Raw genomic sequence first — 27,104 nt, forward strand, 5'->3', positions numbered from 1 at the left:
TGATAGTTTAACTAAACTGTTTATTCTTGTTCAAAGCTCTGATACTGTTCACTGAGACAGGCAACTTCCCGCCTGTCTCAGTGAACAGCATCAGAGCTTTGAACAAGAATGAACCATGCACATCATTATACTGCTGTGTGTTGTCTTCTTTAAACTGAAGATATATATCCATAATAATAATATCCAGATTAACCAGAAAGAAACACACAGCTCCATTGTTTTGTGACGCCTGGGTAAGGGAAGTGGTATTAACTGACATAACTGTAAATCTCAATGTATCTCATAAAAGATTTTATTAGCATCACTATTGAAATAATTGACAATGAGCATATCGCTGAGAATTTTATAGATTTCTCTAAATTGGATGGTTCAAAAATAAGTCCGTACAGTTTGTTATCTAACTTCTATTGGTGAAATAGGGCTACGGTACAGAAGCTTTAAAACAAATACAAAGACGATCAACAACCAAACATACATATAAAATAAAGTTCTTACCTTGTGCTTCACATGAACTCAGCAGAGACACGGCAAAGAGAAGTGCGACCCAGGGCGTCATTCTGCAAAATGTGCTGATGAGGAAGTGCTAAGGTGATTTTTAACCATGCGCTCAACAGTTCAACTTCTGGGGAAATACTTTTCTGGACAATCAACGTTGATGAGTTTTTATGTAACGAGAGTTCAAAATAATCCCATTTCTTCTTCAAAAAAAATAAATTCTTTGAACAACACAAATGAAACCATGTATGTGTCCATATGGTGGCCATGACTCTCATATTTTATTAATCTATTATCCGTCAGCTATGACTGCCTCTCTGTCCTCCTCTACTGTCCAAGTCATGAAACAAAATACTGCCTTTAATAACTCAAAATCATCTTTATTAGAGAGATTTGTCTCATTTGATCTCTCCATCCGCACTTTAAACACTCTTAACATTCCAGAGCTTGATGTTAATTCAATAAAATGTTACAAATACATACAATTTCCAACATATTCAATGAATCCATCACACTCATCCTTGCTTCATCGTTGTCACACATCTCCATCAGAATAGAATCAATATCAGAGACAAGATTACTTTCACATTCTCAGCACTCACCTCTGATGGTCCTTCTCATGTCCTTGTCGCCTCGACTGAAAAATAAAAGGGGCTTCGACAAAATATTCGTTGTTAGTTAAATGTTAGTAACTCGAAAATGATGTGGACGCACAGAAGGCTCCCACTTTACACAGAAAGGAGAGCTTCTAGGAGTACAGCAACATGTGCAACCCACAGTAACATGATGGGCATTTACATTAAGCTGTTTGTGATTACACATGTTCTCATCTTCTCGTTTGTTTAAAGCCACTGAGACAGAGAAACTGAAAATCCAATTAGCTTTGTAGGAAGGAAGCGTCTGTTTAAAAGTATATGACTGCTTCAAATTCAATGATATTTAATGTGTACGTGTTTTTAGTCGTATCAAAAAACATATCTATCCTATGGCAAGGACCCAAGTTAGGCAGCTAATCCTCCTAAGGTGCAAATGTACATCATGTACTTACATAAAGTGCTAACTGTCTGTCAATAACAGACATACATAACAGAAAAGAAGTAATGCCCACACCAGCGACAGACTCAGTAGAGGCCACAGAGCACCTTGAACACAATATATTCAATCTGAAGTGACTACATTCCAGTTGTAGTTCTACATTAGTTTAGCAGAAAGTGCTTCACCTAACATTTTACAGTGCATTGCCATGTGCAATACATATAGTTGTCATTTTCTCTACGTGTCTGTAACTCGAGGTCTTCCGTCGTTGAACAACAGGAAATGTAAAAATATCATGAGAGTGTTGTGGGTGGGGATCTTGTGAGTCTTTGCATCGCTCATTGGTGTCTAAATAGAACAGCAAACTGAGATGAAACTCAGTCATAAGACTATGATGTGTAGAACATACACACACGTGTGTATTAATCATGAATATTATAAAGGAAGTATTGAAGGTTCTACCCCGTCTTTGGGTGTTTCCTGCCCCCCCCCCCTATGACTCATTAACTAACACAAGTTTTTCTCTTGACATAAAGGAAGAAGGGGAGGACCCAAACATGACAAATGGGTTTCCCTTCATCTTCCACTTCCACTAGTTTAGTTTTCTTTCTTTTCATGTTTTTTTTTTCTGTGCGAATAAATATTCCCACCTGTTATTTCCTTAGTTGTAAAAGTGTATGCGGTATATGTGAGGCGCGTGTGCACTCGCCACACTCAAATGTAAATAGTAGTTGCAGTCAGGCAGCGTGTTATGCATACAGTCAAACCAGTGTAAATCATGCATCGTCCCAGCAAACGTATGAAACATGTTCAAACGTATGACACATGTTCAAACGTATGACACATATTCAAACGTATGACACATGTTCAAACGTATGACACATGTTCAAACGTATGACACATATTCAAACGTATGACACATGTTCAAACGTATGACACATATTCAGCTGACCATACAGAAGTCCATAGCCTTCCATATTCCCTTTCTGCGTCATCTGGTGCTACTACCTAGATATCTTTCAGAGCTTCAAATCAGTCTAAAAGTCAGTGTCCGAGCTGTTTTGATATGACGTTTCATTCCTTTGCTATTACCCTTCACTTGTCTCCTTCGTGTTGCTCTCTTTGAAACGCTCCCTTCACACGTTGCTGATGCGAACACTGAGAGGAGTGTCCCTCCCCCGGCCTCGTTCCTCCCCTCTCTCCCTGTAGCTCTGCTCCAGACGGATCTTCTCTGGATCGGACACCTCAGACACAGCCCCACCCCCGTTGCTGTGGTACGCCTGCTGCTGGGGGCTGGATGCTTTGAAGACGGGCGTGGTCTTGGTCTTGGCCACTTTGTCGAAGAAGGCGAAGTCCGCTACGTATTTTCCCGATGGGGAGAGGGAGACCACAGGGGGGAACTCATAGCCCCAGAGAATCTCATCCGGCAGGTAGGAGGTGCGGACCTGGCAGGTGGCGGAGGTCGGCTCGATTGTGGCGCTCATGATCACCAGCAGCTCGAAGTCTGCAGACTCCGGATCTGTCCAGCCCCCACCTGGTGGAGGTAAATGAGTTGGGACACATTACAGAGAGGTGTAATGAGAAGAGGCCGAAAAATGGAAGAGAGGAAGGTTTAAAGGTGCACTGTGGAGTTTTTGACCACCAGTAGTGCTAAAGAGTAATGTTATTATGAGGGGGTTGTTCGTATCTTGAGAGGATGCACATGCATGATTGCTCAGTTGATACAAATTCCTGCCAATGGCTCCTTTCTATTGCACTGATCAACTGTTTGTGGAAGTAATGTGTCAAGAAATATAGCAATGCTCCATTAAAAAGAGAAGAAGAAGAGGTCTGCGGAAAAAAAAAAACTTAAGAGAAGAAAGGAACAAAGGTAAAAGAAGTGGTTTACGCCAGCTGAGCTCACAGACACCTCAAAAGAGGAAGTTTAGAGCTGCTATGCACTTTACCGTTCTGTCAAATGACTTATCAGTAAAAAACTCTTTCTACGCCAGACTTTATTAAAAATCTATACGTTTTACGCAGAAATGTTGCAGCAGAACGCAGGTTTACATTAATTACCTGTTATCCTTTTCACCATTTGGATGAAAGGGAATGCCAGCCCCCTTGTTAGCAAAATGACCTAAATTGATGCCCCTTGTTAACCTGTTTTTATGTAAAAACCTGTGGAGCTAACATTAGCAGAGTACGTTAGCATATCATTAACTAGCATCACCACTTATATGCCATGCTAGCTACTGAAGGTACATTGAATGCATACACATGCACATGTAATGACTGTAACAGTGAATACAGACCGACTCGGCTTAACAGGAGCGGTGTTGTTCCCTTATTATATAGTCTTCTGTCTTGATCACTAGATGATATTGGTTCATTTTTACACTTTAGCTTCTATCTTTACATTTTTAACCTGTTTTCACTGCTGAATCACATCCAGGATACATGCTTCATACGCATATTAAATACCCTTCTGTTGCTTTTATGTATGAATATGTATTCAGGGAGTGCAGTTAGTGACAGTGTGGGCTCCATGGTAACTGACAGCTTAAAGGAGTAGCTAGCAGCGGGGGGCAAAGGGGGGTTGCAACTGCCTAAATCCGCCCCCCTGTTCAAAATGAACAAATGGCCCTACTGACCACTAGCCCCGCCCACCAAATCTCTTCTCTCTCTATCATCTCACCATGTCACCATCATGCTTACCCTTAGCTGCCCAGGCTCGCAGGGGGCTGTTGTCATCGATGAGGTGGTAGAAGGTGAGGGGCAGGATGAGGAAGGGGCTGTCGCTGGACATGTCCACTTGGAACGGCACATTCCTCTGGTCCAGACGAACAGTCTCGCCTTCCTTGGTCAGAGACGTCTGGAGCAGTTTTCCGCTGACCTGTGGGGGCAGAATATGAACAATGTTTGACAAATTGCATATACACATAAAATCTACACATATTGTATTGTGACCTGTTTAACTGCTCTACAAACTAGTAGGTGGTGGACTTATCTGATAATCTACACTCTCCATCTCTAGGCCCACTTACCTGACACCCGAGCAGGAGACTCTTGCGCATGTTGGCCACCCTGATCATCAGGCAGGGTCGTCCCTCGTGGGTCGACACCACAGCATGCTGGCTAAACTTCACCGTCTCACCTCGCTTCTTTGGCCGAGCAACCTGAGCGGAGAAATGAGTTCTGGTTTTAGTCTGGTAAACTTTGATAAGGCTGGTGTAAGAGTCTTGCACTCAACATGGGGACAGATGAATGTACATTGCAAGAATTAGCATGCAGTTAAAGTAGCAGAGCCCACATCTGCTTTTAGTTGAAAATGCTTAAGATCTATACATGTATGTGGATCTATGTATAAATGGGTTCTCTGTGTTCACCGTATCTTCACTTTGCAGCTAGATGTTTCATGCATCGGCTACCTTGGCGAGGAAGGTACCAGTGATGAAGATCTCCATCAGCATGGTGATGACGAGCTGGACGATGAGGAGGATGATGGCGGCCGGACATTCCTCAGTGATGCAGCGGAAACCATAACCGATGGTTGTCTGGGTCTCCAGGGAGAAGAGGAAAGCTCCGGTCAGGGTCTGCATCTGCATCACACAGGGTGTGTGGTTTGATGGCGGGTCAAACTCTGGAGGTTGAAAAAGTTATGTTATTCTAATGTCTTATGTTATTGTACAGATAACAGTTTGTGTGTTAAAGAACAACTAAATATGTACAGGGCAGAGAATCTAAGTGTCTGACTCTGTAACGTTAAACGGGACTTTCTATAATTTGAACTATCACATTCAGTTGAACGTTGGAGACATGAGTGACTACAGAGGAAGCGGGGGCGAGCAGCTGTCTTACTGAAGATATGAATTGACTTCCTGCCACAATGTTTCACTTTATCTGGACTAGTTTAAGCTCGAGAGGTTCAGGAAATAGAATAAACACCAACACCTTCCTGTATTTACACCACTGCTAGAAATAACGCTCGCCCCTAATGGTTTCTTTAGTACAGATGTTTTTTACCAGCCACCCCTGTAACACTTCATGCAGCTACATCATCACACCACCCTTTTATTTGTAATTTTCTCACTAATGGTTTGTCAACCATGTTCACACTTCTTTCTGTTTTCTTTGGTGTGAAGCATGATGGAGATGTTTATTAAATGATATTTTAGCATTTCTAACATTCAATATTCATGACTGCAAAGAAAATATACATTTTTTTTTTTAACATCTAAGGTAATTTTTTTTTTTTTTTTTTTTTTAAAGAGTTTAACTCTCAAAGCCTGCTTTATCAGGACTGTGTGGGCGTTGTTTGATCAGATTTGACTGTCACCAAAGTCTGATTCAAACGCAGCCTGAATCCTGATTGGTTAATGGAAGTTTATTCAACCACACTTTTGCTCTCATTACATTACATACATTACGGCCATTTAGCAGACGCTTTTATCCAAAGCGACTTACAATTCAGTATCTATCTACCATAGACACAGCTTAAGTGTCTTGCTCAAGGACACATTGACATGAGACTAGCGGAGCAGGGGATCAAACCGCTGACCCTCTGATTGAAGGGCAGCCCTGCTCTCCACTTAGCCACGGTCACCCACTATGTCTCTCCAATGCAGATAGTTTCAGTTGTTGAGATATCTTGTGTGATATCTGACCCCAGTGCAGTGAGGGCGGAAATAACTTGCTGCTCAAAGCATTCAAAAAAATACTTTTGAAAAACTTAACAGCAATTGCAGAAACAATGTCCTGGTTTTTCGGGATCATGCTTGCTGCAGGTTTTGATTGGAACTCCTTTCTACTGAAGATGTAGTCCCTATGAAACCTGGTCTGGGGATCATCTACAGTAGAGTGACCCCAACATGTTTCTTCTGGGAAGACACATCAACCATCAGTATGACCTGTTAACCTATGACCCCCCCACCCACCCACACTCTCACCAAGTAGGTCTCCGTGCACCAGGGCCATGAGATACCACAGCACCCCGAACAGGAACCAAGTCCCTGCAAACGTGGCTGTGAACAGGAAGAACTTGTAGCGCCACTGCATGTCCAGAAACGTTGTCCAGAGGTCACGCATGTACAGGGCACTCTGCCCGCTGATGTGCTCGATGCGCACGTTGCTACGCCCATCTTTGGACAGGACACGCCTCCTCTTCCTCAGAGTCCCGCCCCCACCAGCAACGCCACCACCCAGCAAGGGTTTTAAAACATCGGTCTGTGTCTGCGAGTGGCACACCTTCTGAGGGGAGGAGCTACGAGAGGAAGGAGGTGTGGCAGATGTCATCTGAGGAACAACAAAGAAAGAGGAGTTTAATCATTTCTCTGATTGACTTGTTAAGTGTCCAGTGCTGTTAATAGGCTCATTGGAGTTTAGTTTGGTCTTGAGTTTGGTTGGAAGGATTGATAAATATTCCTTTAATATCTTATACAGTAGTCACGACATCAGCAGTGCCTCACAATGTGATTTGGATCACGGTGACTTCCTGTAGCATGCGGGGAGATATGGAAACTTTCCACGATGACTGCAGGTTTTGGTAACTTCCCCTGCAGCCACCTGCTATCGGTCTCATGTTAAATTCATCTCAAGGGAGCCTGATTATACTTGAAACCAAAACCTGTGATTGATTATATTTAAAATATGTCTCAAAATAAAATAAAGCAACTAGCAGACATCAAACTGATAACTTTGAATTATAAAGCAAGAGACCAAAGTTTTAATCAGCAAAACAAGTCAAAACAAACTTGAGAGGCCATGCACACCCACGCAGGTAGTTTAGAATTCGTTTGGCAAATAGAAAAACTTCAATGCAGAAGTGTGGATTCCTGCCTCATAATTTGGACCCGAGCCACATGATTGCTGAGTTGGTCTGGATTTATTTTTGGGCCTACCAACCCCAACTTCCACCCAACACGGACTTTGTTGCCCTTTATATTACTTCACCTGTCCTGGCTCACAAGGTTATGTACAAATTGACTGAGATAAGAACAGTGGATGGAGGAGGTCTAACCATCCAGAACAATAAAAACACCTGTGTGGGAGTATTGTGTGTGTGCTGCTCAATCTTTTGGTTTGGTTATGATTTTGTCTGAAGACAAAAGTCTTTAATAGCTGCTCCATATGCCGGCACAGCCAAAAACACCTCCATACACCTGGCTAATCCCTGCGAGAGGTGGGCATGCTAGTTGAAGTGTTGGTCTTGGAAATTTACAAAAATTGTTAGAACATGAGAAATCTGGTGGCGGGGGGGATTTAAAACGCTTTTCAATAGGTTTAGAGGGTATCGAGGTCCGTAGTTTGCCCTCAGTGGAAAGACCGTTAAAAGATAGACTAGAAGAAGTGACACTAAGTTCTAAAATATTATCTTGTAATGGGAAGGAAGTTGCACAACAAGAAGTGTGGAGTTTTTTTCAATTAATTTTGGCAACGCGGTTTCAACATCTTAAACTGAAATGCAACACAATATTTAGCAACTTCTGCTTGTATGACCCACTTTTTCTTAAAATATACAGCTAATGACGAAACTTGTTTTTGTCTTTTCTTTTAGGACTCAAGTCATTTGATTAAAAGGTGATAAAGTCCAAGTTCAGAGCGAGGGCCTATCTGTTTATTAAAAACGAGACCTCATAACCTAATTAAACATTTGTATGTCAGTGACTAAGTTTTTCAGAACCAGTTTGTTTTCCTTTAAACTGTGAGACACCATGAGAAAAAAACCAAACACCCCAAACCACAACCAGACAAGAGAACAGTTATAATGAAACACTGAGATGAGAAAATAAATTGTGTGTCAGGCCTGAATGACGCAAATTGTCTATTAAAATATGACATTAAAGATGTTTAAAACAACTGAAAAGGTTTTTAAGCCACACTAGTAGTTGGTCTGTCCAGCATGTTGCTTCAGTGAAATATCTTTACAGCTATCAGATGAATTACAATTACATTTAATTTAGACATTCATGGTCCCCAGATGCTGAATCCTAATGACTTCAGTGATTCCCTCACTTTTCCTCTAACTTTCTACCTAAACTTGAATCCCTTTTTCAATCTGTTGTTTTAAATGTTGTAATTACTGCCTCACACATCGTGCGTGTCTGTAGATTCTTGTTAGTACTCGATGACAGGACACTTGATAAGAAGTGTGAACACCAACAAAAAAAACCCAGTTCCTGCTCAGCTGATATATTTGTGATCTTCAATGATATACTTGGACAGACAGGGGAACTAGCATCATAAACAGAAAGCATTTGAGCTGATTCTGAATGCCAAATCCCATGTGTTGTTGTTTTAATGTAGGGGAAGTTAACCGCAAATATTCCCACAGTAATATATGTGTTTTTAGAGCTTCACGCTGTGGGATGTTTGCATGAATGTGCGCCCTTGTGTCAGAACATTCAGATGCAGTCCACCGCTGTCACACACAGACACAGTTACTGTATCTCCACACATCTGACACGCTCACTTACGTCCAACAAACCAATGACGGCCAGTGGGGAGAGGATAACCCACAAGACAGGACGATAAGGAAGAGGAAAGACAAAAAAGAGGGAAGAGTAGAATTAGGATGAAGATGTACTGCATTAACTCAACAAACCCTCCACACAGACTCTCATTTGTCAGCCGGAGAAGAGAGGAGAAACTTGAATGAATCAATTAAGGTAAAACATCTTTGTCTGTAAGTCAGACGTTTTCTTAGATAACGTCTTTTTTTCAGGCGTTACTGTTGATTCTAAGCAGAGAGGCCTTTAGTGGACAAAGAGGGAACTTCTGAGAGGTAACTGGAGACGCTGGTAAGAGTTTGGTAGGAAATGAGCCAAGGTTTGGCTTCCTGGATGCCCTGCTCAGGACTTTTTTTTTTTACAGCCTGATACAGGAGTCCTTTTGCAATCTTTCTCTCAGGTGTTTTTTTTCTCACACACATTAATGCAAAACATAAACTTCCACCTGATGAACAACTTGTTCACAGTGCGCTATATGGCCAGAAGTATATAGACGATGGGCGCCCTAACGCTCGTATGTGATTGCTGAATAGCTCATTTCAGCCTCCTCCCTTTGGGTTTCGAGCTTTCCACGAGGTTTTGGAGCGGACCGGCGACGAGAACAAAGCACAAAGAAGCACGGATTACGACACACGGAATTCAAATTTAGCACCTCTAAGGCCTGACTCGCAGTCAGCATCCCAAAGGTGTTGGATGGGGTTGAGGTCAGGGTCTGTGAAGACCAGTCAAGTTCTTCCACTCCAAACATGGAAATATAAATAAATAAAAACGTTTCTGGACCTCACTTTCTGTACGGTTTCTGCTCTTAACCGTTTGCAGGTAATCCAGAATGCTGCGGCCAGATTATTCATTATAGGACAAATAGACGGTCTCCCATCACCCCCATACTCAGGTCTCTTCACTGGCTCCCTGTAGCATTTAGGATCGACTTTAAAATGCTCACCCTCACTTACAGAGCACTACACTTCTGCATATGTGGCTGAACTACTTCATCCTTATTTACCAGCCGGTGCTCTCAGGTCAAACTTGTTACATTTTCTGAACCCTCCAAATCAGCTCAAGACACACCTGTTTAGTCTGGCGTTTGGGTAAAATTCCTGCTTATGGCCTGCTTTTAATCTAGGTTTTTAATTGTGTATTTCACCGTTTATTGTGCCTTTTCATAAATACGTTTCATGTTTTAAAATCTGTTCTTGTAAATCAGTGGCCTTTGTATGGTCACATTGTGTTGTTTATGTTTTCTTCTTTGAAATACCGCTCCTGTTAAGCACTTTGTGACTTTTGTCTGTGAAAAGCGTTATATGTATACATTTTACTTACTTACTTTCAGCGGCTAAAAACATTATTCAGACTTTCTTTATTTGCACCAAAAGGACCGAACCCAAAGAAAAACAACCAGGGGTGTCTATATACTTTTGCCCATATAGTGTAAATCAAAACAGCTTCTATGCAGAGTGCTGAGCATGGATTACATAACCAATCAGCTTCAATTACATCACACATTTGTGATTATGCAAGGGTGAGCCCCTCAAAGGCTTCACCCTCTCACCCTCTCTTCTCCTGACACTCATACACACTCATGTCCCAGAGGAGGAAAAAAAACCAACAACACGTACATCAGACAACTAAAAGAGCAAATGGGAATAAATGAGAGGGGAAGGAGGGAAATATGTAGGACCAACCTCTCCAGTAGGACGTATTCCATCTCCATGGCAACGTGACAACTGTACTGCCCTGCCTCAGCGAGCCGAATCCCCAAAAACTGAATCAAAACTTTTTCTTTTGCCAAAGGGGCGCTGAATGTGTTCCCGATCTCCCTTTCTCTCTACTTTCCTCTTTCTCTCTCCTTCCTTCTCTCTCTCTCTCTCCACTGTGTACACAGGAATGCTTTGTTAGGAGCTGAGATAAAAGAAACAAAAGACACCATTGACAAAAACGACTCTGTGCCCATCCGTGTGTGTGTGTGTGTGTGTGTGTGTGTGTGTGTGTGTGTGTGTGTGTGTGTGTGTGTGTGATTATGTGAGAGTGGGATTGCAATTACATGCTTATTTCTGCATATGTGTGACTGTAGGCGCACAAGTGTGATTTTGTATGCACGCTGTGTGTTTGTGTGCAATTATTTGAATAAGAGTGTACAATTATATATTTGTGTGTGTGTGTGTGTGTGTGTGTGTGTGTGTGTGTGTGTGTGTGTGTGTGTGTGTGTGTGTGTGTGTGTGTGTGTGTGTGTGTGTGTGATGAGTGAAAGGAAAAACGAGAGAACGGAAGAGAGGAAGGGAGAGAGAGAAAGATCTGTGACAAAAGGCCCTCGTTAGTATTCTGGAGTGAGGAGTAATCCCCCTTCATCTCTCCCTCTCTGTCTCCCCCTCACTCACTCACACTCTTTTTCTTTCTCTCCCTCCATCAGCTAGCTTCGCTCTTACCTTTCTTTTATTCTTCCACTTCAAATAACTTCACTCCATCAGCTTTAACAGTTCGCACGAGGTGTCGAAATAGAGGTATAGATGGGATTTATTAGAAGAGAATGAAAAAATAACTTCCCAATCCTTGTAAACATGATGTGTAAACATTTGTTTAATGAAAATGACTCTTCTGAACCCTCTGTCTCCTTGTTTCCTTCTCTTTTTCCTGCAGTTCATACATTAGAATTCTTCAACAGTTGTTCCTCCAGGTATCAGATGGATACAAAAGATACTAATATAATTTAAGAGGGTTCTTAAGGGAGCATAACTCCCTCATTGATGGATTTATTGATTTAATAGGAAGACTGAAACACACCGACTCTGCACAGAACCGCTGGGGATAAAAACATAATTAAGCCCTGTGAGTGATTTCCTTTGTGCTCATCCAACGTCTCAGAAATACAAATCACTTGTTGGTTATTTTTGGTTATAGTTTCCCACTTTTTAAGTGAACCAGACAATGAGAGCGCTAAACCGAGCACTGAACAAATGACTCACGTTGTGAACTGAGTTTTTTTTTGGTTTTAATCAATAATTTAAAAAAATTCACATTATATTTGTCGCATTTGGAAATAAATTCTGCATGTGTATTTCACAACCACAAGATAAAAGTCAAATCTGACGCTCTGATTGGATGTGAATAACTGATAAGATATTTAATCTCTAAAGTGCATCCTGGGAAACTTTGCACCAAACTCTACAGATGTCTCTGCACCAAATTACATCTGAGGGGTTTTTAGAGGACAGCTTCAAACTCACCACAGTTCATAATGCGACCGTTTTGTTGCTATTTACAGTATAATTTGCTTATTACATTTTTTCATCAGCCTACAAAAATGAGCATTATGCCTCCACAGGTAAGAGTTGGTCAATTCAGTGTAAGACAGCTTCTGAGAGCTAAAATGTGATTTCACTTTCATTCAAAACTAAAGATGTGGCCAAATTAGAAAGATTTTTCAAATAGTTTCACATTTTTAAGTATTTTTACTGTGAAATATAACAATTATCAGAGGAAAAGGGAAATTATACATTAATAATACACATAAATGGAAGATGACATAAATTAACGAATCATTAATAGTAAAGTTGTACAAAGTGGAACAAAGAAACTTAATTTAACTGTATAAGAAAGAGTTTTCATTTCTTAATTTAAGAAACAAATGTATTTTGTTGCCATGCAAACTACTTCATCTATTTCTCAGGTATTTTCATTGCACTCTGCTGAGGAACTCATTTGCTTACCTTTACAGCCGGGGTGCAATCTAATTGAGTCGTGCAGAGAGGAGTTAGGAGCCGGGAGCCTCAGCCTTTCGTCCACATGTCAGCTTTGTCCTCATACGCATGCTCACACGAACACAACTGGGACTGCAATTCTGCGAGAAGAGTAACTTCATTAGCCTGCGTCCTGATACACCATCGAGGAGAATTAACGGAGACAGTTATTGGCTCATCGGGCTCCTGTTTCTGACCCAAAGCCCGGTCTCACTGCTCGCAAATTCTTCCCAAAGAGACAAGACTTGGCTTTATAAGAGGCATCTCTCTCTCACTTTTACTCTTTCCCTCTGTCTCTCTCTCCCTCACCCCTGAATTCCTGTTGTGTCCCCCTCACGTCTGTGTAATTGCTGTAATAATTGATCGCCACTCCCCCCCGGTCTCAATTCAGGATCAGAATAACTCAAGGGACCACATGTGCATGATACTGGAATTAGCTTCAAAATACAACTTTTTATTTTTCCCAATATGTTTTGTTGTTCACCTCACCTCCCAACTGAATGCACAATGTCCAAAAAAGAGCACAGGAACACACACAGATCGACAGATGCACATTTTTGGGGCCTCACATGCAAATTCTCCACAAATGCACTCTGGCACACGTGCACACGCCAACAAACGGCTCCAACAGACCACCCCCTGCAGCACACACACACACACACTTTTTTAAGGGGGTACCACAGAGCCCCCTATTCATAACTTCTGTGCCCGGCGTTTGCTGTGTCCAAGAGCGTCTGTACGGAGCGTCCTGTTAAGCTCAAACACATAAAGAGGGACGTCCGTGAGGTGAATACGGCCCCTCACTCTGCCTCGGGAGAGGGTGACAAAGCATTATTTAATTGAAAGAGGGAGAGGTGGAGGGAGTTGTTGAGGACCATTGGTCAAATGTGCTAAAACTCTGACACAAAATTCAGGAAAGGACTATTTATAACAGATAGTTTGTGGTATTTATGTGTTGTTAAAAAGCCATGTGCTCTACAAAACACATTGAAGGATGAGAGGAAAGATGGAGGCAAGTGTAATGTTAGCTGGAAAGGATTCAGTTTCCTGCTCAAGAGCACCTCAGTAGAGAGGTTGTGTAACCGCATGTCAACAACGGGAACTTGAACACTGAATAAGCAGCGAACAATTAGACTCAATTTATGCTGTCTCACTTCCTGATTAGCGGGAAACACCAGCTCGTTTTTGATACCCAGAAAAAGGAAGCGTCAGCATCACAGGAAAAACCATTTGGACCACTGACACTTTATAGTCACACCAGTTTCTGTAAACGCTCCCTCGGTGGCTGTGAGAGCTCAACGCACTGCAACTTATGAAAACATAAGATCATTAAGTTGACAACATATTTAGGAAAAATGTGACAAAAACACAACTAAATAGAGAAACACGCTGCACTTTCAGGACACCACTGTTCATGTTTCCATGTGAAACCATCAGGCAACTTTGAATTATATTAAAATAGCTTAAATATCACAACAAACATACTTACTTAAAGCCAAACCATGATGTTCTACTAAACCTAACTAAGTAGTTTTGTTGTGTTTCTTGTTATGTTTCAACATGTTTGAAACTGCGAACATTTGAAATGCAGTTTAGTTACATGGGAGCGTAACTTTGTAGGAGACAGGGTTCTTTAACAGCCATCGTTTAAGGAGCAGTCCAGAGTAGAGCACCAAAAACTGTGGATCCTACACTTTACGAACACTTCAGGTAACGGTTGGTCACAGATGCTCATCTAGGGCATATTCGACGATGCTCCGCAGCTCAGCGTGTCAGGACCCCTTGTGGTTGAAAGCATTCACTCACCACACCGTGGCAACAAGTTCAGTTTACCTGAAATAGATCTCTACTTCATTTAGATTCATTCACTGAGTTTAGGCAATATATACTTTGCTCCTACGTGCAACACTGAGGTCGGAAGGACAGTTCCTATAAGTCTAAATTTGCAACAGAGGGAGACTGTTACAGCGACTAAGCAATCCTCATCACCACTTCTGTAATTCCTTTTAAACGTCAGCTAAAAAACACACAATGTAAACTTTGAATTGACAAAAGTGCCATACCAATAAAGTTCAGATCGTTATGTATTCATGTGGACGAGACTACAGCTGCAGCTGATACGCCCCTGCACCAGTGTCATCACAGGTAGAGAGGCGACGTCATGGGGAAGCTGGATCCAACGGGCCGTTAAGAGACGGGAACAATGTCAGTCAACAATGTTCCCTTTACTGTCAGTCAACAATGTTCCCTTTACTGTCAGTCATTTGCTTTATTTCCCAGAGACATCTCTTACTGAGGTAATCAAGTTCACATTTACGCAACTACTTCCATTTGCTGCTATACTTTATACTTCTACTCCACTAAAGTTGATCTGCAAATATGATACCGTTTACTCCACTGCGTGATTTATTCAATAACTTACAAAGTTACTTTGCAGATTACGATTATTAACACAAAATGGAATCACTGAATAGATGTTGATGTATTACCTAAGTATGTCTTCATGTCCAAAGAGGAACTCACAAGTTCACTAGAAGTTTATAAGTTAATTAAACAGCTGTATCAATAATTATAAATCAAAAACATGATATACATAATTGTGAAATGCGCCATTCTTCATAACGAGTACTTGAAACAGAGTACTTTTCACAATGTGTTATTTTCTATTTGTAATTAAATAAAAGTATCTCAGTATTTCTTCCGCTTCTGCATTTCTTTAAAATCTATTATTATTCAATAAAAATAGGTTTTGGGAACCATTTGAAGATGACATTTTGACATAAATCGCTACACAGCAGGTGTTACAAATATGTCCTACACTAAAAACACAGATTTGGCCACATATCATAAAAACCTTCAGTACACTGTATCTTTAAATTGGTCATTAGGTGATCATTTTCAACACAGGGAGCCTGACATGAGACATGAGCATGATTTTGGTGTGATCATCTCTTAATAGAGAAGTCAAAACCTCAAGATCTTCCACTGAGAGTCTGTACGTGTCTGATTGAGTTATTGCAGGTGATGATAACTCACACCACAGACACTCTTAACAAGAACATGACCCGCAAGTTCTTCACTCACTCCTGAGAAAGAATCAGCTTTGACACCACTTCCTCATGCAACAACATGTGGGGAGGGTGTGTGTGCGTGCGTGTGTGTGTGTGCCTCAGAGTCAGTAAGTGCTTTTGGCTCATGTCACTGGTGGTGTTGGTGGACTTACCTCCATTTCATTCATCCTCATTCACTCTCTTTCTCCCTCTCTCCAGCCTCTAGCTTTTCTGTCCCGTCTCTTGCATATTTATTTGACGATCGGCTCGCTGGTTCACTTCCCTCGTCCACCGGCCTCGGTGTCCCAGCTGAGGTGAAAACACTGACATGGGGGTTAGAGAGAGTTTAGAGGCCTGCTGGGGTTTTTTTTCCATCAATCACAGACTCATGAAGTCGCCATTGGTTCAAGAAATCATCTTTATTTCATTCATTCATTCATTCTGTTTAACATCCAATATGCAATTAACTCATCAGTCATCCATCAGCCTTTCATTCCTCTTAGATCTTCAAGTTTCTCCACCTAGAAGAGATAAAGTAGTGAGTTCTATAACTTATGGCAGCCATTTTTATCTTATGTAGAAAGACTAAAACTGAGGGGGTCAAGATTTAGACGGTCTGTTGTTGCATAAAGCCTGGACTTATAATTTGGATGGATGATGACTGCTACTATGTATTTATTTATATATTCTTTTTTTCACTGTCCGATGTCGGTTCTTAACTTTCTTTATATTGCTTATTGCTATTAAGACCACTAAGATTATTATGATTTGTAATACTCTCTGAAAAGTATAAATACTTTACATTGATGTTGCTACATTGCATCAACTCTTGTCAGTTTCTGAGGCACTTGTTGCAAGTTTGATTTCGGCCAGCAGGTGGCAGCAGATAACTCTTTTATTTTTTTTAATTTGCAGGAAGACTTCCTCTGTGTGTGATAGAATATCTGTCTGGTTGTTCGTGTGTGTGTGTGTGTGTGTGTGTGTGTGTGCGTGTGCGCATTTACTGAAACTTCCCAGACATTCTCAGGACGGCTGTTCTTTCTCGTGTGAACAGGGCTTCAGTCTGCTCACCTGAAAGGAGACGCACCGTTATGGGCTCAGATTTGCAACAAATAAATTATTTCTCTGAAGATTTGTGGATTAAAAAGAAGGATTTCATTATCATTGTCTTATCCAAAACAAATACAAGCTCAAATGAGTATGAGAGAAAACTTTAATATTATATTACATAACATATCTAACATTTGAATTTAAAATAGCATATTCCCATATTTATTTTACTTTCAATCTTAGATACACAAGAGTCCACGAGGTTGATGCTGCAACTAGAGTTGCTCAACGAATGAATCTTTAAGATCAAATCACTGAATCAGATTCTGAATCATCACCATCTCTGACTGAATCAGCAGCTCTTTGCATTGCAGCGCCCCTCACTGGTGACAGAAAGCACCACAGTGTGTGTGATCCACAGTGTGAAAGGCCAGGATAGTCACAGAGGCCATCGCGGTGCAATGTCTCTGTTGCAGGCTGAATATTACCGAGTTATTAACCTAATAAACGGGGTCTATAAGGGCCTAGTTTCATACTGACCTGAACAAAACCCTCCATCTGGAGAGGCTGGGTCCCTGCTACAGAGCACTCGAGGTTAGAGAGGCTCGGGGCGATACTGGTGAGGATGCCTCGTGTAATTGCAAGTTCAAAATGCTGCAGAGAAACGTAGCAGAGAGCAGAGCCCCGGGCGACTGTCACTTTATTCTCTGTTCACAGTGTCCCAGATTTACCTCTGGAAGACTGCAGAGTTATCTTTTGTTTTCAAGCAGTAAGAACAAATCTCTCAAGTTCCCTCTTAGATTACTTGAATGTCATATGTAATTCTCATATTAACATCTTTACATGTATTATGGTAAAATGCTAACATTCACATCGTTATTGGAAGATGCTAATGTTTAGCATGTCACCTAAAAGCACAGCTGACGTGTTGAACAAGTGAACATTTTAACCTGCTGGAGGCCCTAAATGAAACATCAGGGGATCACCCTGTCTTTAAGAGTCATCCTCTGGGAACCATGAATGCCTGTATAGTCAATTTTATTTCAAATCCATCCAAAAATTGTCTAAATATTTCAATCTGTACGAAAGTGATGGATCGGCAGCCTGTCAACCAACCAAAAGTGCCATTCCTTGAGCCGCGATGCATTCAAAAGCTTGTTTGTTTCCTGACGATAAAGGTTGAATTGCCGTTAAACATGCTGCCTGTTTGCACACCTACACAGAAACAGGTGATACAAAAGGCTTCAGTTTGCAGCTTAGAAACTGCAAGAAAGATTGTGAACCTGCTGTTTCATTTCTTATTATGTATCTGGAGCTGCATTAACGTCAAAGAATATGATGTTGTTCATTAATAACAGACGTGTTGACTTCAGACTCGAGCCATAAATGTGATGATTTTACACTTTAGACAAAACCAAAAAAAAAGACTTGCATCTCGATCTGGATTTTAACACCAGTGACTTTACTTGGACTAGAGCCTTTCTACTTGAAAATACTTGATAACTTGACCAAACCCCCCCTGAAAAAAAACATTTAACTGTGCCACTAATCAGTTCATTTCCTGAATCAAGTTACTGCTCTAGCAAGACGACTGACTGATCTTTTTTTATGATGATCAGTCACACTTGTTCTAACAAACTTGTTTTAATGAATAAATAAAAAAATGAAAGCTGGAGTGTGCAGTACGAGCTGCACTAATACAGTTACGGTAATAATATACTTTACATGGGGATGCATTAGTAGGACAGCTGGCCGGTGGAGACAAATGTGAATGTTTTCCTAAGTGTAAAAAGTGTTTTTGTTTGTTTTTATCAATGCAAAACTGTTCCACTTTTAATTAGTTTGCAGCGTGAGAGCAGCAGGCTCTGGCTGGCGCTTCAGTACAAAGGGGCCTGACAACTGTGTGAATACGAATCAGTGGTTATGTAACAGTTTGTAACAAGAACAGTGGCTGCTCTGTGCTGCTGCACAGCAGCTACATGAAACAAAACTCACACTCATATACTGTGTGTATATACATGCCAGCATTGGGAAGAAACTAAGTACATGTATTTCAGTGTACTTAAATACTATTTGAAGGCACTTGTAATTTACTTGAGTATTTCCCTCTAATGCTGCTTCATACTTCTACTCCACTGCAATTCAGATGGAAAATGTGTACCAAACAGTATTTGAAGCTGTTAGAATTAGCTCCTCCTCAGCCAGCATCAATAATAATGATCCATAACATAATGAAATGATATGTATAACTTTGTTTTTAATGATGACAGACTAATACTTAGTTGAGTGATGTGCCATAAATACATACTTAACAGTTATTTGTATAAATGTGATTACTGGGAATTATGTGTCATTGAAAGAAAATGGAAAGAGATCCTTTTTTTTTTTTTAAACCAAGTAAATAATAATTTTATAATTTGGTCTTGATATTGTCTGGAATGCACTGTATATAGAGAGGAGCTTTTTATATTTTCACCGACTTTAAAAAAAATAAAAATAATTAATTTTAACAAATTACAAAGAATTTGTCAAAGAAATATTTTTCTCACATCTTGTAAATGACTATTTAAAGAGCAGGTGTATTGTCAGAGATGATGATCACACAGGTTTGTCTCTTTTTGTCTCCGGCAGTATTGCATCAGCATGACGAGCAACACGACCACGTTGTGAGAGAGAAAATGCGACATGCTGCCTTCAAGTACTGTGGGACATTCTATAGTTAATCTACATAAGTGGTCAAACTGCATATTTGACTTAGCAGTACTACTTGTACAGCATTTAAAACATCTAATGATTGTCTTGGTCTATGAAAAGCACTTTGATTTGCCTCTGTGTTTGAAATGTGCCTTATAAATAAAGCTGCTTTGCCTTTAAATGATACCTCGTGTTTACTTTTGTCATAATTTCCGTCTAGACTTTTTCCCGACTGACTCACAGGAAAAACGGACCGACTCTGTTTTATGGGGGGGGGGGGGGGGGCGGGGGGTCTTGAACGCATCATTGGTTGGTGCGACGAGAGCGTCGGAAGCGCCCCCGAACAACGCCTGCGCTTCGACCAATCAGAGGCTCTGCCCGGCTGTGACGTAAAGTGGGATGTGGCGGCCGTGTCGTGAGAATGGTTAGGGGGTGTACACCTCAAAAAGAACCGGTCCCTCCATCAAGAGACTCTAATAACCGTGATAGACTCTATTTAACGCGGAACAACCTGCCGACTCTTCCTGCATCACGTTGCATCATGTCCGAGAGTGCGTCTAGGTGAGTATATACATTTTTACTAGTGTGTTATTACAATAATCCAATTATTTATATAGATACGATATAATGTCGCTGTGACGTCGACTTGACAGAATTCATCACGGGGTTTACATCACTTATTTTATAACGAGTTATATGTTTAGGCTGTAATACTTTTTGTTAATAATGATAATAAAATCCGCTTAAATAGCTCCATTTGACCCAAATCCCCAGAGAAACGGATACACTGTCACGCTGTGGCCTGTAAATAAACGGATGATTAAAAACGTGCTGAGAAGCGCTCCTGACGGGATGATGCTATGAACCACGCGGGAAAGGCGGCTGTTCGCTCCTACCCAGTGATATCAAGGAAGCAAAACCGTGTTCCTCTGAAGGATAATGCGCGAATAAAAGGCAGTAAGAGCGCGCGGAACATTTTGCTCACCGATGGGACGGGAAACCCCCCCCCCACACACACACACACACACACACACACACACACACACACACACACACACTTGGCTCGTGTGTTCCGCACTGACGTCACTTTTGTGGACCCAACGACCCGTTTCGAGTCACAGAGAGGGGTTCCGTTCTGCTGCTTTGACTTTTATTTGTCCTCCTGTGCCGAGTCACCAAAAAACCACATTATGGCACAAAGAGCCACAACAAAACTCTCCCGTTCCTGACTGAATGCCCGCGAGACGATGGCTACATGCTGGCAATGTGCTTACACTGCAAACAAATAATAATAATAAATTCCAATGAATTCAAACACAAACTGAGAGGTTCAACCTAAATGTCAGGGTGACAAAAAAAAACGAAAGTATTGACTGGAAAGAGTTTTTAGCAGTAGTGAAGTGTAACAAAGTATATTTAGTATTTCCATTATGCTAGTTTTTACAGTTCTACCACAGATACACACCAACAAGTGGCCCTAACGTGTTTATATGTATTCACCTATGTTATTTATGATGCACCTAATATTTATTGATCAATTGTATTTATTTTCCTTTTTTGAGTTAGTGGTTATAACTTCTGAGCTACTCTAATACTAAAATAGATGTTTGTTTGTATATTAGTAGTGTGTGTGTGTGTGTGTGTGTGTGTGTGTGTAGGTGTGTGTAGGTGTGTGTGTGTGTGTGTGTGTGTGTGTGTGTGTGTGTGTGTGTGTGTGTGTGTGTGTGTGTGTGTGTGTGTGTGTGTAAATATGACTCAAATTCAGGAAAGATATTCATCTCAGTGCAGTGACTGTACAGGATATCCCTTCAACTTCTTTATCTCAGGATCCGGGCAGCAGAAGGTGCTTTTATACACGTTGATCTCTTATCTTGAGCATAAGGTTACCCTGACATGGCTGAGCCTTAAGTTACCTTGCTAACACTTTGTTGATCCAAGAGAGTACATACAGCACGTGACTGATCTCTTTGCTTTTGTCTGACTCTCTCAGTGAACGCTACGAGGAGTGTCGGACCACAGCTGATTGGCTGCTGGCCAGCACGCAGGTGCGACCCACGGTGGGAATCGTGTGCGGTTCGGGTATGGGGGGGCTGGCCAAGATGCTGAAGGACCCTCAGGTCATCAAATACAGCGACATTCCCAACTTCCCCCGGAGCACAGGTATGCACGGCCTGCTGCTGTTTGGAGAAACACAGCTGATCATTTACGTGCGCTTGCAGCATGTTTGTGGGCTCATAGTAATTGCACTGGGTGGCTAATAAAGTGTGTGTGTGTGTGTGTGTGTGTGTGTGTGTGTGTGTGTGTGTGTGTGTGTGTGTGTGTGTGTGTGTGTGTGTGTGTGTGTGTGTGTGTGTGTGTTGCAGTGCATGGTCATGCTGGTCAGCTGGTGTTTGGAACCCTTAAAGGGAAGCCGTGTGTTTGCATGCAGGGCAGGTTCCACCTGTACGAGGGCTACCCCGTCCAGAAGGTGAGTAAGGATTTTAAAAAGCGTAAGGCAGTGAAATGAAGGAAGTGGAGTAGAAGTATAAAGTAGCATGAAGTACAGTACTTCAGTAAAAGTACATATTATTTATGTATAACATACAGAGCATACAGGTCCTGTTACTCAGAATACTCGCACAGTTTTCAGTACATTTACTCGAGTGTTTCGAAAGTACTTTCTCGGGCACAAAAGTCAAACAGCTGCTGTCTGATCTCACAGTCGCAGCCAGCAGAGGAGGAGATATCCGGGGGGGGGGGAAGGGGGGGGGGGAGCCAACCGCTCATTCTCGTGCTGAACACAACCTCAGACAGATTGTCCGCTGCAGTAAACAGGCGTTGTCACATCAGTGGACTTATGTAATACTCTGCTTTCTGTCAACCAAACATTTCAGGGAACACATTCTTTCTTTCTGTCCCTTTATCTTTGTTTCAAGAGAGGTTTGTGCGACTTGTGTTTCTTACACTTTTGCATGATAGCAACCTTAATACTAGTTGTCCTTTTTCATGATATTGATAATTATCTTTAGTGCACTAATAATAGAATTAAAAACACATTACCTTGTGCTCTCCAGATCACGCTGCCCATGCGTGTCTTCAAGTTGATGGGCGTGGAGACGGTCATCCTGACCAACGCAGCCGGAGGCCTCAACCAGGACTACAAAGTGGGCGACGTCATGATCCTGAAGGACCACATCAACATGCCGGGGTTTGCTGGGATCAACCCGCTGGCCGGACCAAATGATGACAGGTGGGTGGAGGAGGAGGAGGAGGAGGAGGAGGAGGAGGAGGGACGGATGTTTCTATGACAGCAGATAACACAACATTGTTTTTCTTTTGTAACAGTAAAATGTTTTAATGCTATTCTCTCAAGTGGGGGTTTTAGCGCATTATAGGGTCGGTTCTCCAAAATATCAACATAATTCGCAAATGTTTTTCCTCAATATTTGTCTGAAAGATTTCAGATTTTACTTTTTTTTTTTTTTTTTTTAAAACACTCCACTCTGGAGATTAAGAGTTAATTAAAACTAATTAAAAAGTAATTTTTCTAGCTATTTCAACCAAGCACTCGCGACTCATTTAGTGTTTGAATGACTCAGCTGTGCCCAGTTTTCCCCTCCCCCGCCATATTTTATTTGCATTTTTCCAGGCGCCCACACAAAACAGCCACACTTCTGCTCTGGAGCAGCAATAAGCCGGTGTCGGTGTCAACAAAGGCGCCTATTGTTCTCGAAGGACAGAGGCTTTAACGCACATCTGAACTCTTTGACATGACTTGTCGCTTCAGAGCAGAACTGTGTGTAACGTCAGAGCATCAATGCAGGGAACAGAAGACAGGAGTGACCTGCTGTCCCCTTCTGTTGACATAACAAATCTTCCATTGCAGAGTGTTCATAAAGACTGTCTTTCATTGACCTCATAAGGACATTAACCAATCTCGGAAACTTGGTGTATTGCTTTAATGTTACCTGAGTCATTTGGGAGGAATTTCAGTACTGAATGGCACAATTGTGTGGAATTCTACAGTTGAGTCACCATCTTCATCTTCACTTCAGGTTTGGCGTCCGCTTCCCCTGCATGTCTGACGCTTACGACCGGGAGTTGCGACAGTTGGCCCATGATGTGGCATCAGAGCTGGGCTTCAAGGACTTCCTGCAGGAGGGCGTGTACTGCGTCCTGGGAGGTCCCTCCTTCGAAACCATCGCAGAGTGTTGCATGTTGCACAAACTGGGCGCCGACGCTGTCGGTGAGTGTTGAGTCTCCCCACCACACACACACTTTTATTTCTACATTTGTGAGGACTTTACCCTGAATGTTACCACCATAATTGCATGTTTAACTTTAACCTAACCCTCACAACTCCAACACTGCTCACACAACCAAATTACAGTGAGGCCTTTATACGGCATACTTTTTTTTTTTGGTAAATGGTTTTCTCTCCATCTCCCTACTCTCATATTTTAAGGGAAATTAATTTGCCAAAAAAGACAAAACACACAATAAACAATGTTAAAGAAAAATATGACTGACGGCATTATTACTAGTCATATGGTCACGTTAGTCGTGTAGTGAAAATCCGATAATAGTGAGAGCTCTAGTCTAACTATCATGAAAAGTAATGTATTTATAATGGGGGTTATAGAAAATGGATATGGAAAGATAGGAATACCCCTTCTGGCTAATGCAAAAATTCGTAATTTTTTTGTCATAAAGCAATCCTGTTAGTTGATTTCTAACATTTGCCTATGATGAAATATTAAAGGGATAGCTTTGTGTGTGTGTGTGTGTGTGTGTGTGTGTGTGTGTGTGTGTGTGTGTGTGTGTGTGCGTGTCATGCTGGATAACCAACAGGGCCACTGACTAACATTTGCATGAGAAGTTGGCAGCATGCATTCTCACCTCCTCGTTGTCTTTGCTGCAGGGATGAGCACCGTCCACGAGGTGATCGTCGCCCGCCACGCCGGGATGCGTTGCTTCGCCCTGTCGCTGATCAGCAACCGGGCGGTGATGGACTACGACAGCCTGGAGAAGGCCAACCACGAAGAGGTCCTGGAGACGGGCAGGCTGCGGGCGGAGCAGCTGGAGAAGCTGGTGTCCACCATGGTGGCCCGGATGGAGCACAACAACAACAACAACAACAACGACTCCTTCTGAACATACAGGTCAGCCGTCCGGCTTTAGAGAGGGTTTTAAAACGCTTGTTGGAACGCAAAAAAAAAAGAGACTTCAACCAGCAGGCTGACTTTACTACTAGTCTAGTAGTCTTCTTTCTCTGCTTTGTTTCCAGTGACTGTTACTTTAAGTCGAGTCTTAAAATCCTGTAAACTGGTCCACTTTTTTTCTTTTCTACACTCCTTTACCAGCAACGTTTACATTTTACGAGGTGTACAGATGAATGATGCGTCTGAGTTATTCTCTAACAAATCCCTGCTGTGATATATTGTTGTACTGTACTCAGCCAAATGTTTCAGTCAAACAGCATCATATTGTAATTTCTAAAATAATAACTTAATTAAATATAAATATTTATTGTTTCAATTCTTTTACATTCCCTGATGTCGGTTAACAACTACTGTGAATACAGTGATATTCACGTTATTTAATGTCGAGGGCCAGCTCATCACGTCATCGTGTTTTAATAAAATTATAGCTGAAAGGTGGAAATAATAATTTCTTATAGTGTAAAAGGTTCTAAAATATTTATACAAATTGTATTTAAGTGGTGTTCTTATTTGCGTTGATGATACATCGAGACGTCGACGACCAGATGAAGAAAGGGATTATAACTTCCATGTCTTATCACTGTGTTAGCAGACTGGGATTCTGTCTTTTAGAAGGATGTTATTAAAAACTGTACTAAATGTGGATCTACTTTTACAATAAAATGACTTTAAAACTCATTTGTGATTTGTCAGTTGGTGGGATGAACCTGAGATAAGTAGGCAGGCAGCTTTTTGTAGTTTGATTAATCAAATCACATCAGTTTGGTGACATGCAGCACACATTGGAGCACAATTTAAACCAATTGACACACTGAAAATAACATGGAATTGGCATGTCACGTAAACTGCAGCTGATGGGTTATTAAAAGGTTCTCTATCCGGCATTCAGAGCTTTGATATAGCAGCAAACAAATTCCCTAAATTTCGAATTTCGCACCTCTAAAGGTAATAAGACAATGCACATGGAGTGGGAGGACCGGGGGTAATAACGAGCCTTCTGGAAACGTTCATCCAGCTCTGCAGAGAACGCACCTGAGTTTGTCAAATGTGGCTTTACGTGTAGTTGGAGAGCAGAATGTCCCGTCGCTGCAGTAGATCCTCATCTACTAAAGCCACCGTACGGATCCTGTTTGATGCTTTTCTTCCTGCATGACGAAAATCTGTGCAAAATGATAAAACTGCTATTTAATTTCTCAGAAACAGACATAAAAGATGTTGTTTTACGTGAGCTCCTGAGTGGCTGCTGGAGATTCACTACATGGTCAAAAGTATGTGGACGCCCAAAAACATTATATATACACACACACACACACACACACACACACACACACACACACACACACACACGCTGTATATTATAGCATTAAGATTTACGTTCCTAACTGGACCTAAAGGTTCTTGTCCAAACCATGAAAAACTGCAACAGACCAACAGCACAGGAGACAAGAGTGTCCAGATACTTTTGACCCTATAATGTATTCTGTATTAATAAACCATCATGTTTAAAGTTCGGTCATTTATCGACAGGAAACCGGAAAAAATACACAAACAAAGAAATATCAGAATGGGCCAATAAAGAGAACTGTGTCACTAAGCTCTGTCTCCAGTACAGCAAGTACAGTCTGTGTCTTTAAAGCACAACCTGCTGATTCAATGTGAGCTTCCCAGAGAAGGAACGTCAATAAATCCAGGTGGTGTCCACAGCTGTCCTCTGTGAGAGATGGTTGACATTTTTACTGTGTTTGTCCCGCACCTTATCAGCCATGTTTACCTTCCTTTTTTATTTTTTTGGACCACTGACATGGAGACTCTAGTCTACACTGTGCCTGTTCCCACTTTCTAACCCAAAATATAGCCACTATCACTGGTCCCCTTCCTCCTCCTCCTCCTCCTCCTCCAAAAAGAAACATTTTCCATGACGCTCGAGCAAGCGTTTTTCTATGGCCATACAAGGTCGTGAGAATAGCCTGAGCTGTCCGTTTCGCTGCAGCGAATGAGCAGGTCCAAGGTGTACTGATGCACTGCAGTGTGGGGAAGCAGAACAAGCGGGCGTGAGCAGCACACTGTGTCAGAACACACTGACGAGCTATCAATACATCAATAAGCTCGCCCTCTGGTTCTACAGGTTCGATTTGTGGCTATGTACAGATCTATTACTCCTAACGTGTTCAGGGTGATTGGTTTGTTTCACAGCGTGCAGATTATGTTCGACACGGGGTTATGTGTGTGTGTGTGTGTGTGTGTGTGTGTGTGTGTGTGTCTAGTGTACACTTACACTTATCTAACACAACAACTGTGAGATGCTAAATCCAAGTCCTGTGTTTTCGAAATTATAGTTTAAAAAAAAGAAAAAAAAGA

General features: G+C 41.6%; 3 protein-coding genes across 6 annotated transcripts in view; 1 reads left to right on the forward strand and 2 right to left on the reverse strand.

The window, feature by feature from the left end:
* The window catches only part of LOC137888032 (SLAM family member 9-like), a 7,132-nt gene extending 6,483 nt beyond the window's left edge, over positions 1 to 649 (reverse strand). The window contains exon 1 of the mRNA XM_068731307.1: positions 496 to 649. Coding sequence (XP_068587408.1) covers positions 496 to 556 — 61 coding nt within the window. The 5' untranslated portion in view covers positions 557 to 649. The remainder of the gene's footprint in view (positions 1 to 495) is intronic.
* Positions 650 to 2,666: 2,017 nt separating this feature from the next.
* LOC137887996 (ATP-sensitive inward rectifier potassium channel 10-like) lies at positions 2,667 to 16,096 on the reverse strand. 4 transcript variants are annotated; one of them, XM_068731267.1, is made up of 7 exons: positions 15,975 to 16,096; positions 12,722 to 12,852; positions 6,459 to 6,804; positions 4,941 to 5,152; positions 4,557 to 4,688; positions 4,228 to 4,405; positions 2,667 to 3,064 (listed from the first exon to the last, which is right to left on the reverse strand). In XM_068731267.1, exons 3-7 carry the CDS (start codon positions 6,802 to 6,804, stop codon positions 2,667 to 2,669), a joined length of 1,266 nt encoding a protein of 421 aa, XP_068587368.1. In that variant the 5' UTR covers positions 12,722 to 12,852; positions 15,975 to 16,096. The 4 variants fall into 4 exon arrangements, with proteins under 4 accessions (XP_068587368.1, XP_068587363.1, XP_068587384.1 ...); XM_068731262.1 differs by lacking the exon at positions 15,975 to 16,096 and having other exon boundaries at positions 12,722 to 13,037; XM_068731283.1 differs by lacking the exons at positions 12,722 to 12,852; positions 15,975 to 16,096 and adding an exon at positions 10,700 to 10,952 and having other exon boundaries at positions 6,459 to 6,772.
* Positions 16,097 to 19,980: 3,884 nt separating this feature from the next.
* Positions 19,981 to 25,424, forward strand: pnp5b (purine nucleoside phosphorylase 5b). Its single transcript, XM_068731317.1, has 6 exons — positions 19,981 to 20,106; positions 21,536 to 21,705; positions 21,909 to 22,012; positions 22,599 to 22,774; positions 23,580 to 23,770; positions 24,446 to 25,424. The coding sequence occupies exons 1-6, from the start codon at positions 20,087 to 20,089 to the stop codon at positions 24,676 to 24,678; spliced, it is 894 nt and encodes a 297-aa protein (XP_068587418.1). The 5' UTR covers positions 19,981 to 20,086; the 3' UTR covers positions 24,679 to 25,424.
* Positions 25,425 to 27,104: the final 1,680 nt, after the last annotated feature.

The sequence above is a fragment of the Cebidichthys violaceus genome, unplaced genomic scaffold (genome assembly GCF_023349555.1).
Source record: "Cebidichthys violaceus isolate CVI_PGR_0920_01 unplaced genomic scaffold, fCebVio1.0.p SCAF_104, whole genome shotgun sequence".
Lineage (NCBI taxonomy): Eukaryota > Metazoa > Chordata > Actinopteri > Perciformes > Stichaeidae > Cebidichthys > Cebidichthys violaceus.